At 37.3% G+C, this 15,377-nt stretch overlaps 1 protein-coding gene across 1 annotated transcript in view; it reads right to left on the reverse strand.

Annotated features, from left to right (window-relative positions):
- Positions 1-746: 746 nt before the first annotated feature.
- The window catches only part of LOC129280386 (tyrosine-protein kinase fyna-like), a 35,644-nt gene continuing 21,013 nt past the window's right edge, over positions 747-15,377 (reverse strand). The window contains exons 5-12 of the mRNA XM_054916414.2: positions 15,159-15,262; positions 13,776-13,928; positions 10,389-10,544; positions 8,802-8,947; positions 8,056-8,169; positions 7,300-7,453; positions 5,555-5,686; positions 747-3,336 (exon numbers count right to left, since the gene is read on the reverse strand). Of these exons, the coding sequence (XP_054772389.2) occupies positions 3,131-3,336; positions 5,555-5,686; positions 7,300-7,453; positions 8,056-8,169; positions 8,802-8,947; positions 10,389-10,544; positions 13,776-13,928; positions 15,159-15,262 (1,165 nt within the window). The 3' untranslated portion in view covers positions 747-3,130. The remainder of the gene's footprint in view (positions 3,337-5,554; positions 5,687-7,299; positions 7,454-8,055; positions 8,170-8,801; positions 8,948-10,388; positions 10,545-13,775; positions 13,929-15,158; positions 15,263-15,377) is intronic.

Consider the following 15,377-nt stretch of genomic DNA (forward strand, 5'->3'; position numbering starts at 1 on the left):
AGCTCATAGAATGAATTTAGAGTTAATTCATATTTTTGATTCCACATAACGAATGCAATCAATCGCAGAAAATCAATGTTATGATCAATTGCTAAAGTTTGTTTAACAGACACTTGGAGCTCATCTTACAAAGAGTTGCAATTGATCCGATTAATCGCAACTATGGAAAGCCAGCAAAGTCAACATATAAAATGCATGTTTGTTCAAAAGACTTTCTATATATGAATGTATATCCATGAATTCATTGATTTGACAATTTGGTGTGTTCTCCTTTGTTTACAAAGGACATTTTACAAATTTCCTGTAGAAAAAAATATGACACCGATGGATTTCCATAGAGTTCCGATTGATTGGATCAATCGAAACTCTTTGTAAGACAGGGCCTAGATGATACAGTGGAAGAGTCAATTCCCTTTATCACCTTTTAAGTACTTCATATGCCATTATTCATATTTGATATATCAATTAATTCTATATACAATAGTACATGTATATCGTAAAGCAATACATGAGGATTACTAAAATGTGAATTTATAAAGTACCTTGTCAAAGGTCATTTTGGTATGTTTCCTGCAAGAATCCTACAGGCAGCTTTTTCATTGCCAATTCTCACATTTCATCAGAAACAAGACCATGAGCAAAGCCGGAAGCGGTTACTACGACAAGACGCGCAGCACCTTTATAGATGTGTTACGGGCTCTTGACATGTTACCTCATTTCTGTTGTTACTGTTCTTAGTACTACCAGTAAAAAAAAAACAATTGCAAGCCAATGTTCATAAACCAAATGAAAAGTACAGTAGAGTCTGACAAAACAACCATCCATAAGTTAAATGACAGCATAATGGCCCAATCACATTTCCCCAACGGCGGCCGTACGGGGAGTTGAAAACAGCTGTTTTAACATTTTTTGTACCAGCTACGGATAGGTGGTTGGAATGAAAATGAGTAAAAAGGCTGTTTTCGACTCGCCGTATGGCCGCCTTAGGGGAAATGTGACTACAGCATAAGTCTAAGCATTTTTGCAGACCAGGATACTGTAACACAAAGGTTAGCAATTGATCATATGCATGATTTTCACGATTGATTGTACATTGCAGTCAATTCAATTAATCGCAAAAAGAAGCTGCTGAAAACTGCTTATCTAATAAAAGAGAGCCAATGGAGTAAATTAGAAAGTCAAAAAGGGGCCTAAGCTTTCAATCCTAGCAGAATCTTCGTCGGTTGGCTTGAGGTTTGTTTCGTCAGTTGGCTTGAGGTCTTTTACTGGCCTTACTTACACTAACTTCCCTTTGTGTCTGCCTACTCCTTTTCTTTCATCCCCTTCACTAACCTGATTGGTCTTCTCTACTCACTAATGCCCCTTTTGTCTCCTTGTTTCTAGTGTTGCTGTAGCTTGTTTGTGGTCTATATTATGGTTGTTCCACTTTCTAAGTTTGTCATTTTGCCTCCGACGAAATTTCTGCTAGGATCGAAAGCTTTGGCCCCTTTTTTACTTTCTAATTCAATTAATCATTTAAAAAAAGAAGCTCTACCATCATTGCTAAGCTTTGTGTTACAGGAACAAAATATACAAAACCTGTGTTAATCATATCTTACAAGTCATATTTCGCAAAAGTCCAACATATACATATTCATGTGGTCCCAAGACCAAGGAACCTCTGCAGATTTTACTGTAAATGAGAGTAGGAAATTGCTTTTGGAGTTTGTTGTACGTTACCACAATAAAGGAGAGCTTAGAAAAGAAAACACATCAAAGTGGACTTCAAAAGGCAATAGATATGAATGTGATGGTGCTATAACAGAGTGTGATCATATAAAATTATTATACATCATATTATGAATAGGTGATTGAGATTATATAGAATGTGTACATGTGAAGGTGATAATTGACAATCGCTTGTGCATACAGTGTTACACTGGCTCAACATCACGTGTTGATGTGAGAGATCAATTTTCAAAAGATTCATTATCATGGCAGTTAAGATACAGCAGCGAGATTAGAAACAAACCGGGTAACAAGTGGAACGCCTCAGGCCGTCTCACCTGAATTACGCAATGCAATAATCAGGAATGTTTATTGAATAATGCAAGAAATCATATTAAAACAGCTACCAAAAGCAGAGCCCTATAATGATACAGGTAACATTACCTAGCAGAAGGATTTACATGAGACTAAGAGAGAATGTTTTATGAACTTGATAGTTTAAAAGCTACATGTATATAATCTTCTGAATATGATATCAATATTCTTTATGAAATCAATATTTTACAGATAACAAAGAAGATCCAATATCTGAGCTAACAGTTTAAGCAATGTGAATAGACGATGCACTGATGATTGACCAGGCTACCCTTGGACAATTCCAAAAAGTATCTACATGTAGTCCAGCCCCCTATATGGGGACTTTATTAGAATATCTGTCTCCGTGTTCTAGTTTATATGAAAATTGTAACGTCCTCAAATTATGGCTCTAACATCATTGAGGAAAAAAAATGAGGATACAATGTATTAAGAATGATTGTTTATTCATCGATACTACCATTCTTTTCACTTTTAAATGAATGGGTTTTTTCAAATACCTATAAAAAAAATCATGGTATTTAGACAGTACACACATAATTTCTTTGTATAAAACACACACAATCATACTGGAAGACACATACAGTTTCAATGAAGATTAATAGTTCTGATGTTTTCTCTTTTTTTCATATTCAATGACAGGCGCCACAGAATAACCACAATTTAATCATACGGTGGAAAAAAAAGGCCACGGACTTTCCAAAAAATCATAACGACAAAAAAAAAATTAGATAAATATTCACTTTATAAGTTCTAGATAATTATTTTGATGAGTTACCACTGCTGCAGAAAAAGATATGTGAAAACATTTCCCATCGGGGGAGCATTCCATTGAACAGATGGTCAGTGACTTCCACTGACTATTTGTGATAAGCTGCTGAAATCCTTGCATCTGATTGGCTCAGAGCAAATTTGTCAGTGAAGCACCCTCCTGATCTCTCACTGAGCTCATGGATGGCAAGCTGTAGGGTTGCGCACCACTCTCATAGTACAACACACACCAATATCTGCAGCAGTGGGAACGTTGCTACTACCACCCCTCCGTGACTCAGTCGGCCTCTCGGTAGTTTGGTTCCGTCGAGACAAAGTAGTCATCCAGGAATGATTGCAGGAATTCGAACGTTGGTCTTTGCTGGGGATCTTTGAGCCAGCATTTTAACATACACATGTCGTAGAGGGAGTCGGGGCAGTTGTGCATGCAAGGCATCCTGTAACCTCTTTCAACCTGCTCTAATACTTCCATGTTCATCATACCTGCAAAAGTAAAAACATAGTATACAAAAAAATAATGTAGTGGGTTGCGAGTGACCATAAGCCATCTGAAACACCCTCTTCCAATACTCACTGAGCCGCATGGCCCTGGGATGCAAGGGTGCTGAAGCATCCCCATGATTTGAAGCACCCCCAAGATTTTCCCTTTTTTTTTCGCTTGTCAAATGTGTCCTGGACCAAAGTCACCTTCATTTTTGTTGCGAAAACCTTTTTTTTCTATTTTGCTTGTTGACTTTTTCCTGGAACAAAATGACCTTTTTGTAGCAAAGCCATTTTTTTTTTTTGCTTGTCACATGAAAACCAGCACCTCCTGTTTAAAAAATTGTTCCCAGGACCATGCTGAGCTACCAGAGATCCATAGTGGTTTAGCTGTTTAAAAAAAGTGTCCAGTTGGTATACAAAAATCTGTGGCCTTTGTGTGATATAGTATGGAAAACCTAGTTTCAATGTCAAATGATACTTTCATGCTTTTGCTGTCCTTTACACAAGGTTCCCACAGAAATTTGAAAACAGAATTCCATGACTAAATTGCTGCCCTCCATGACTTCCCGTGACGTCCCGGGAGTTGTGTACAATTTGGGATGTCACAAAACTGGGAAAAATGGAAATCATGAACACCAGTTGGGAGACACGACAAACTGGAAATCTGCCATAGCCAAGAGGTAAATGCAATTCCATGACTTTTCACAAATTTTCCAAATTCCCTGGATTTCCAGGATTTGCCATGACTGTGGGAACCCTGTTTACATGTATGTTTAGCAATAGCAGTGTATGAGTTGGAGTATGGTGGTAGATTACAGTGGTGTTTTGGTTGTGGCTCAAACACAATAGCCACATCCTGTCCGTGATCAACCAGGATCTTGCCCGGAAGAGGTTTTATTGTTATGCAGCGTCCGCTATTGTTCGTCTATTGTTCCTGGCTGCTGGCAATCATCTCCTTCTCCAAACACCTCCTAAACCACTATTTCTTCCTTTCGTACCATACCAAACAAAACCCATAAATCATTGTATACCAAATGAATATTTTTTAAACAGTCAACCACTGGATAATGCAGCTTGTTTCAACATACAACATAGGCGTGATACCTCAGTCGGTAGAGCGGTGGATTCGTATTCCGGTGACCCGGGTTCGATTCCCACTTGGTGCGCTAGTGCCCTTTGGTAAGGCATTAATCCTCATTACCAGGTCCTTCAGAGAGGACCTTAAGCCGTCGGTCCTCTGGTTGCTTGCTTACAAGCATTCATGCTTTCTTAGCGATCAGGTAAAAAAATCCCAACCAACATAATAACATTCCTTAAGAAGGTAAACCGCTCAAAATCGCCCCTTCACATTAAACTGGCCAAGACTGCCTGTCTGTTTCCATGCATTGCAATGACCCTTCTCTAGATTTAGCATGGTAAATGTCATATGTGATACAACATTCCAAAACCAACCATAAGTCTCTGAGGAAGGTTCTCTGTAAATAGCCAATATGATGATTTGGTCTTCAAAACATAAAAATTTGAAAATTAACTTGAAGTTCATGAAAGAGTAATTCTTTGTCTGCATGCTGTCAAAATTTAAAGTTGCAAAGTTGAATAAAAGGCAATATACAAGAGTTTCTTTAACACCATTTTTTGCGGACTGCTTGAAAGTTTCATTGAGACTGCACAGTATGCACATCTCATGCACAAGTGAACCCTGAATATAAAGCTTTTTTTGTCTTTATCTTTTGAGAGAAGGCGGTGCACATACAGGTGGTCTTTATAACATATCTATTAACCAGACCAGCTCAGTTAACCCTTTCCACGCGTACTTCGCACCAATGCACACTCGGTGCCGTGCGAACTTCGCATTTCACACTCAACAAACAATGCATTGAACAATGCATTGTTTCCCTCCCTGAAAATAATTCAGTACAGATGGGTTCATGGTCCAGCGCACAAAGAGTTAATAGAATACTTTCTAGAATTCCACAACACAAGAAGTTTCAATACCATACCTTATCCATATAATTTATTTTGTAATAATATGTTATTGTTTGAATATTTTTTGTGTCATTATTACCTTGTAAATACATCGCAATTCGGCCTTAGCCGCGATGATGTCTTGATTCTTATGAATATACCATCTATCTATCGAGAAACCAGATTAGATAGTGAATTGGCCATAGAGGCCAGTATATAAGATTGTCTCTATACAGAGGTTATATCTACTAACCTGGATAGGGAATACGACCATAGGTGACCAGCTCACTTAATAGAATACCAAACGACCAGACGTCAGATTTGATTGTGAATCGGCCATAGAGGGCAGCCTCCGGTGACGTCCACTTGATGGGGAACTTCGCACCTACGATTAAAAGGAGAAACATACGTCAACAACAGTCAATAAGTTTGAAGATGGAAAATGTGACAACCGGGGAACGTTTTCTGACAAGTCCTGTTGGATCCCACAATTACCATAAGCACAGGGCTTCTCAGCCAATCAAAATCAAGGAAAGTTGTCAGATCAGACAACTTTTCAGACAAAAAATGTTGATGAAACACTTCATAGAATGGAGGGGGTGTTTCACAAAGTCAGACTAAATATTTTACCTTACTCAAATCAAAGTTTTCACATACAAATTTAAAAAGTTTTAAACCTGTAAAGACCCCTTCTATCAATCGCTTTTTAGGTCACAATAATGAAGTTTTATTCTCTAAGTACTTTTCGCTGCCATAACTATGGGGGGGGGGGGAGGGGGTGGGCTGGGCAACCAAAGATGAACAATACACTTCACTAGATTATGCCATAAGCCAGGTAGGTGTTACACATATCTGTTCTTACGAGGGACTTAGTGAATGACTCATGATCCATTCTTGGGCGCTGGATCAACATTAGTGAAAATATGGTGTACATATGTCTATCACTGACCAGAAGAAAGAATCACAGGTTGCTCGTAAAGTCGCTTGTAACTTACGAACAGCCCTATCAGACACCCACCAGGTCCATTGCTATGCCAATGTTTGAATTTTCTTTTGTCAGGCATACTTAGCCCCTAGGTAGAAATTACCATAAAAAAATAGAACACAAACCAATTTCATCTTCAATTCAGTTCTTTTTATTGCCATGTCATTTTGATTTACAAAAAAAAAAAAAAATTGTTGTCAGACTCTTAACAGAAGAAGTGCATGGGAAAAAGTATATCACAGAATACATACATCAACATAATACATACATGTAAATATAAATACACCGTCTGCATGTATGAGCACCCACAGCATGGCACTTAACACACAGATCCACTGCATGAAACAAAAATTGCCTCATGCAGTGGAACCATGGAACCTGCAATGGGTACCCAAGCATGCAAACAGGCACTAGAAGGTATTTTATGGATATTCATGTGAAGGACAACCATATGTCAACACAACTACATACATAATAGAAAATGAAGTCAATTATATGTCCATATAACTACATTGCTGAGATGTCTTCTGTGAGTAACTGAAGCAGGTTGCACAATTCCAGTGAAACCCCAAATAGAAATCTTAAAGATAAATGCCAGTTGTGGTAACGATTTCAAAATAAGTTCGAACAGAATCCAATGAAATGACCACCAAAGTGTCTGTTTGTATAAATAAAAAATATATGTGCCAAAGGATTCTGGAAGAAATTGTGTAATTGCTGAGAAATTAGCAAATAAGCACGGGATTCGCGTCAAGCATCGGGCCGACATTCAAAGCAATAATAATACACTGTCCCACGTGCGCTAATCTGTGTTGGTGACCTTCAGTGTGAACATTTTTCAGCGTAGATTTCAAGATTTCTCAAAGTTCAGTTTATGTAACTGTACCAGATATACATCCACGATGATATAGTAATACTTAACCTTGGTTTTACTGACTTTCTCGTGAAATTAGTGTTTACTGCAACTACTTTCATTTATCTTTAACTTATCATGAACAGTAATTAGAGCTTACCTTGTCTTGCCTGGTACTCGTTATCCTCTATCATTCGGGCAAGGCCAAAGTCGGCTACTTTACAGATATTACCAGTGTTCACCAACACATTCCTCGCAGCGAGATCTCGATGAACAAAGTTCTTCCTCTCTAGGTATGACATCCCATTGGCAATCTACACAAGGGTCAAAGGTCACATAGAGGTCATTAGCTTCTACCCGCCTTTAAGGCACATTATGCATTAAGCGTTCTAGAAATACAATGTATCATTACCATCATCACTAAAAACTCACTGTAAACAATGAATGTTTCATATTAAGCAATAATTGGAAACAATTGTAACTAAAAGCAAAAGAGATTTCTTTTCCTGATAAACCTGTTAGACCTAAATTATTAAATTGGATGAAGAGGCAAGGTGTAAAATTTGTATAACTAGCAAAAGTTTGTATCTTTAGCATAGTGTAATTGTTAGTTTTATGTTTATAGCTTTATTTGTAGATTTGTTCATAATTGTAGATTATTTTAATCATCTCCTCACAGGTTTCCAACTGTTACGTCCTCTAACATGGCTGCTTATGTCATGTGGGGAGCCCTCTACTGTACCTACATTTAATTCATGAATCATATTGTGATGTCACCTAACCATATGCATGCAAAAGTACATTGGAAATACATGAATAATATTACAAATTATTCACGTTCAGCCTCCCACTTTGCTAGTATACAACAAGCAAAGTAAACGTTGTACATGAATAAATAATAACTGTGTAATATTACCTGTGCTCCCATGTCTACAAGCTGAGGTAGTTTCAGGTGTCGACCGTCTCCGTCTTTCAAGAAATCTAGAAGACTACCATGTTTCATCAACTCTGTCACGATGTAAATAGGTTCCTAAAGGAAAGAAAGATACAAGGAATCTGTAGTTCAATAATACAGTAAAATATGTTTAAGCGTGAAAGTACTACATATATCAATCACCTTTTTTTTTCATAATTTTTGTTGTTGTAAAGTGTATAATTTTGTTTTCATGTGTTGTTTAAGGTAGAGATTGCAGATCATTACTGGACAATGTAGAGCTTGCCTGTACTTCAAGCTACTTGGGGTTTGCTACAAATTGATGCAGAGGTTCGAGGTTCTAGCCCTGGTCATTGGAAAAAAAAATATTGTGATGATAGGCCTGTGTTTGGAGCTTTTTGTTATTAGAATTTTGAATAGAAGTGATTTGAAAACTTTTCTAAAAAAATAAAGGAAAACATATTTCAACTACATCTTATACAATAGAGACACACATTTAGCTTGCCTCATTCTAGTCATTCGTAAGGTTGTACATGACTTAGTACCCCCCCCCTGGCAATGCAACACTATTCACAGCTTTGGTACATGCAGTCCCATGTTACATATACACGTAACTTTTGATGTTTTTTTTTTACATGTAGTCCCACATACTCTAAACCAGAGTGTGTTTTTTTACCATGGATGTAGTCCCGCATGCATTAGACCCATGTGCGGTTTTGACAACGTACCCTATCTGAGCAGACGGCGTAGAGCTGTACCAGGTTTTCATGTCTACATGTCTTCATAATGGTGGCCTCAGCCAGGAAGGCTGCCGGGGTCATAGTCTTTGGCTTCAGGGTTTTGACAGCGACCTCTGTATTACCATTCCACAGACCTGAAACAAAACATACAAGAAGGTGGAATGAATATTTACATGTTTCTTAGTAAAGAAGTCAAGAAGAGGCTGTAAAATAATTTCATTTCATGGTTTATTTACAACCATACACATACTGCAGCTAAAACGCTGAATCTGGGAATTTGTAAAGCCCACATCAAGATTGAGTTGCCTACTCCAAGGGCGGATGAGACTGAATAAGTACCCAAAATGGAATTAAAGTGGAATCGAACAGGTTACATGACATTTGTTCCAGCCCACAATTGCCCGTCTATAAATTCCACACTAATCAAATGACTAACTTCAACCCTGGATTTAACACTACTGTATGCCCTACTCTAAACCCAACCCTAAACCTAACATAAAACCCTATTGAAACCCCAACCTTTCATCTTAGATGAAATAAAGCCCAGAGCAATTGCCACAGGAGCAACTGTTGTGTCACCATCGAACAGTCACAAATCACAGGGAAATGGGATCTTACAGAATTTGCAACCTCATTTACAAGAACACTATATCTTGTCCATCACGAGAGCCCATCATACTTACGCAATAACAAGTTTGGACAACACAAACTTGTCCAAAATCAGGACTGTCATTTACATTGGGTTGCCAAAGTTCTCAACCATCCTGAGCCTTTGATGCTAAGCAAACTCATGATTGTTTATCCTGCACAAACCTCTGGATCATGCTAACAGGGGAGTGTTTCATCAACATTTTCATCCGACAAGTTGTCAGATCTGACATCTTTCTCTGATGTTGATTGGCTGAGAGGTACTGTTACTATGGTAACTGTCAGATAAAATGGGACTTGTCGGATAAAACGTCCGACAAGTCCTTTCATGAAACGCCCCCCAGGAATACGTTCAATATATGTTGAAAATGTTGCTTACTTCTGGATGGTCAGTCTACTACTACCTATTGCCATCCCTTTGTTTTCACTGACTGTCCTAAATATATACTGGGCCCTAACGTGCCAAGAACTGCATCCACTGGAGTGCCACGAACACATTTTCGTGCAATGGTCATACAGCTATCGTTATGCCTTTTGCATTTTGAGGAGTGCATTGCATGCATGAGTGATTCCGTTGTTCAGTTCAGCTTATGGTCAAGCGGTTTAACATTATTGTCTCAGGAGTGATTCCCTTTTTATATATAAATAAAGCAATTAAATATAGACTCTCTGAAAAAACGGCACTCGCTGATTACAGTGAATGGCACATTAAGAGTTAAGCTTCGTCTGGATGTCTATTTTGCTTTTTCGTGGAGTCAACCATGTTTCATTGATTTCTCATTGTGCCAAATTTGAAACATACTGCAAAAAATCAAGGCACTAAGCATTGATTATCATCCTATCAAACTTAAGCCAAGTGATATATTCTAAAATGGGGCAGTTTCCCCCTTCTACTTCTTAATTTATGCCACTTAAAACTTGACATACCTTTCCATACTTCTCCAAACTGTCCTGCGCCGAGCTTGGAATCTAGTCTGAGCGATTCTCTTGGTATCTCCCACATGTCCTTGCCAAGACCAGCGGTATTAGGATTCTCCTTCGGGCATGGTGTGGACAGTGAACAACACAATCCATCGGCAGTGTCTAGAAACAAAAAACCAACAACAAAAAAGAAGGAGTTGAGACATCTGTTGGGGTATTCTCCTTCAGTTCAGGTATGGTATCAACAGCGAGTTAAGGCGACCACACACCTTACGATTGGTCTGCGACCCGATTTCAGAATAAAATGTAGTAGACTTTGATGCTAATATTGAGACTTGAAATATCTTACTGTGTAATGTTCTAAATCATCGTACAAATACCTATGTTCAATTCTGTGACTATGCTATCATCCTTCTTAGAATAAAAGCAAATTTAATAACTAGTCGTAATGACGTCATAGCTTTTGGCAGATTGGCTACGATTTGAATCTAATTTGGCCTTTACTCCAAAATAAAGGCTTGCAATCTTTCAAAATGGTTATATTAGTATTCTTTCAATTAATTTTAACCTCAAATATAATGATATGTTCCATTCACATTTTCAGAAAATAAGAAAAATGCGATTTGTTAAAAAATCGGATCGCGAACAGTCATAAGGTGTGTGGTGGCCTTAACACAACTTTCCAGCAGATTCTACAAAAAAAAGTATTAGAGAAATCTATTAGGGTATTCTCCATAGGGCATGGTATTGTTAGCCAACAACACATTCCATGGGCAGATTCTAGAAACAAAAAATAGATTTAAGACTTCCATTAGGGTTTTCTTCTGCAGGTATGGTATGGACTGTGAACAACACAGCCTATCCGCAGATTCTAGAAACGAAAAACAAAATAGATTTAAGACATCCATTAGGTTTTTCTTCTTCAGGTATGGTACAGACTGCGAACAACACAGCCTATTGGATGCAGGCCTGATTGGCATATTCTAGAAACTAAACAAAAATGGATTTAAGACTTCCATTAGGGTTTTCTTCTGCAGGTATGGTATGGACTGTTAACAACACAGCCTATCGACATATTCTAGAAATAAAAAACAAAATGGATTCAAGACATCCATTAGGTTTTTCTTCTGCAGGTATGGTACAGACAGCGAACAACACAACACAGATTCTAGAAAAAATATAAAAGGATTGGAGGCATTTATTACGATTCTCCTATTAAGGGCATAGTATCAACAGCCAACAACATAATCCAATGGCAGATTCTAGAAAGAAGTAAAAGTACAAGAGACATCTATTTAGGGTTTTCTGTTTTGGGTATGGTATCGACAGCGAGTGATACAACCCATCGCCACATTCTATTGAAGAAATAAAAAGAAGAATCATCATTTTTCTAGAATTGCTTGTCAAAGTTATTTCAAACAGGCACAATCTGACATACACGTGCATGTAGTATTAAAAAGTATGTATTACAGTACATGCTTGAGGATTTCTCAATCTTTCTGTGACTGAATAATCTCATCTCTTATACTTTGAAATGGTCGAAAGTGATTTAAGATGATTCTGGAGTATGATACCCATGAACACCAATCTCCCCCCCCCTTCACCCACTCTCTCAAGAATCCTATTATTAAAATGAACCAAAAACTTTATTTCTTTTCAAGCATGTAATTCAGGAATGCTAGCATCATCAGAGAATGAAGGTGAACATTACCAAACAGCTGAAATTATCACTGTGGACATATACTTGTATTGATAAATTTAGACATGTCAAGTACAGGTGGACGAAGGATATGTGATCATAGACTTTTACTTTCAGTATCACAATAATACAAATGGACCTACACAGAGTTTTAATTTGCATCTTTGTAACCGCAGGCAAAGGGCGTAAATAATACTCCATGGATTGGACTTAAATTACTTTCTAAATGCAGGAAGTAAATCAAAGTCACATATGGAGGAAATGTACAGGATATACATGGGACTTTTCTTGGATTTTTTGTTTGTTTTTATTGTCAAATTGCAGATACCACATCATCATATTGTATTTGTTTTGTTCAGGGTTCCCACAGATATTTGAAAACAGAATTCCATGACTTTTCCCTGACTAAATTGCTGCTTTCCAGTTTCCATGACTTCCCGTGACGTCCTGGGTGTTATGTAGAATCTGGGACGTCACAAAACTGGGAAAAATGGAAATCATGAACACCAATTATAATAGCAGAGTATGAAAACTGCGAGACGACTACAAACTGGAAAGCTGCCAAAGCCAGCGGGTAAATGCAATTCCATGACTTTGCATGACTTTTCACAAATCTTCCAAATTCCCTGACTTTTCAATGACCGCCAATTTTTCCAGGATTTTCCATGACTGTGGGAACCCTGTTGTTTTGAATTCCTTTCATTTTTGGAGGAGGAGAGGGGTAGAGGGAGGGGGGGGGGGGTTGTAGTGGATGATGTATAGTACATGTACTTTGAATTCATTCTGTCATGTAGGATATGATAACCATGTCATCGATTCAATTTAGCAAAACTACATACAAATCACTCATACCACAAACGCGCATGTACATCATGTACATACTACATTCAGACCTGCCAACCTCTGGGAATGAAAAACTGTATTCTGTGATTAAAAAAAAATATTTTCCCCCAAAAAAGTGTATTTCATAATAAAATGCTTGGCGCACTCGCTCATCGCGGCGCTCAAGCTGCATGCAAGCTAAAATGCGCACTGCTCTTGCAGATGATAAAAAAAACCATTAAAACATGTGTATATCGTCACCCTGGTTTTAACAAAATGATTGAAAAAAAAAACAAGTTACCTGAAATTACATTGATCTAATAACCATATTTGTGTACGTTTTATGAAATAGAGACATATAGAGATTATTTTTCTCAATAAATTACGATTTTTTTTTTAATACAAAAAACATATTTTTCAAAGAAAAAACGTACTGCCGTATTTTGGTTGCAAAAACGTACTAAATACGGCTAAAACGTACTGGTTGGCAGGTCTATACATTGTATATCATCAGTGACAGTGCTTGATATACATGAGGGCGTCAGGCTATTTAACCCTAATGATAAACTTTTAGGTCTTTTAGAATTCCAAAAATTTAATACTTAGGGGCGACCATCTCTTTTAAAGTCGCCGCAAGATGCCAGGAAAATATTCAAGAACAGTTGAGAAAATCAGTGTTTTACATACCGTACAGCAGAATAATGAGAAATGTTTTTATAGCTCAACTGCTTAAGTTGGTCAATAAAATAGCTCTTAAAATGGCCTCCAAGTTCCAAAATCACCCCAATGTGGAAGAAAAGTAGCACCTAAAATATGAATATTATTTTCTACCCAGACCAGTGAGGTAAATATAAACCCCCAAAACTACTTACGTTCATAGTGGTGGACGAGCTCTAGCAGTGTTTGGAACTGGCTTCGTTGTGTGATGTAATAGCCGGAATCATTGTCCAGTTTTCTGATTCGGTAATGCTTGATATGCTCCCCTTTACCCGGGTCGTAGTCTCGCACAGACAAAGAGAATGTACCTGAAGGAAAAATATAATAAACAAGGTATAAAAATTATGATAAAAGCCATGATCGAGGCAACAAAGCATTTGAATATTTGCCACTTCTAATAACATTTCTATTGCGCATACATCATTTCCAAGGAATGCTCAATGCACTTAAAAAAAAAAAACAGTAAAGGATATTAGAAATACCATCATACATTAAAAAAAAAAAAATCATAATGCAAATTGAAAGGAACAGAGGGGGTTAGCTACGATATTATTAGTTACACCTTGCTTGTTCATGTAATACGGGAAATATCTACGTTCTGGTTCCATATTCCATGAGGCCAGAGCTAGAGGCCCAATGGAATATGGAACCAGAACGTAGATATTTCCTGTATTTCGTAAGAACAAGCAGGGTGTAACGATTTTATCTCTTTAAGTGTATCCTTATTTTATTGCAAAATAGGGGAAAATTAATAGAATAAATAAAAAAAGCATGCAAAACCCTGCATTTTGAGTGTTCTTTGAAAGAAAGTAATTTATCACTTTAAAATGATCACAGTAAAAATAATGCGTACTTTGCTATTAAAATTGATGCGCCAATAGTAGTGCGAAGCGTGATGCTTGAATACGTACGAAATACTGTACAGCCTCAAATTACATAAATGGTTAAAATCAGCAGTGGGCATGCACGTAACAATGGAAACAACAGCTAAACATCAAACAGGTAATACGGGCTCATATTACCTGTTTGTTCTTGGTGACGTAGTAAAATAGGTAAATACGGGTTTGTCTACAAATCAACCAATCAGATTACAGAATTCATGAGAAATATGGTCCACTAAGAGATAAAAGATATATCCAGAGACTTTGTACTAGCACAAGATTTTTTTATGCTCGGACACAGAATTCCCTTGAACTTTTCTACTATCCTCTATAACCTTTTTTGCTCGGAATTGCCCCAATTACCAATGCCATATTATTTGGGTGAAAAACAGCCCCTTATAAGAATTGTCATATTTTGTTCAAATTTTAGTGCATTTTTTGTGTTTTATTTACCATTTTGCACATTTAACTATAGTATTTGTTCATACTAAATTAAGTCAACTGAACTGATATATATTCCTCTACTAATTTCATAGAATATGGAAAATCAGAGACTATAACTCTCTGATGTTCATGAAACCTTTCAGACCATCTTTTTCTTCATCCTACATGTACTTTCTTTTTATCTTTCTTTCCATCTATTATTCTTCTACTTACCAGGATTTGCCTCTCCATCTCTCACAATAAAAGTTCCTTTCTGAAGCCCGGGAGCCAGGAGTTTCTTCTCTGCATCCTTACGACCGACCTTGCCAAAGTACCAACTGGGTAGGGGTAGGGAAACAGAAGAAAAATAACAATGATGGCAAATAACAATCGTAATTATAAAGTAATTTAGCTTTTTCACATATTTGAGGTTTTTTTTTTTTTTTTTTTTTT

This window comes from Lytechinus pictus, chromosome 17 (assembly GCF_037042905.1).
Source record: "Lytechinus pictus isolate F3 Inbred chromosome 17, Lp3.0, whole genome shotgun sequence".
Lineage (NCBI taxonomy): Eukaryota > Metazoa > Echinodermata > Echinoidea > Temnopleuroida > Toxopneustidae > Lytechinus > Lytechinus pictus.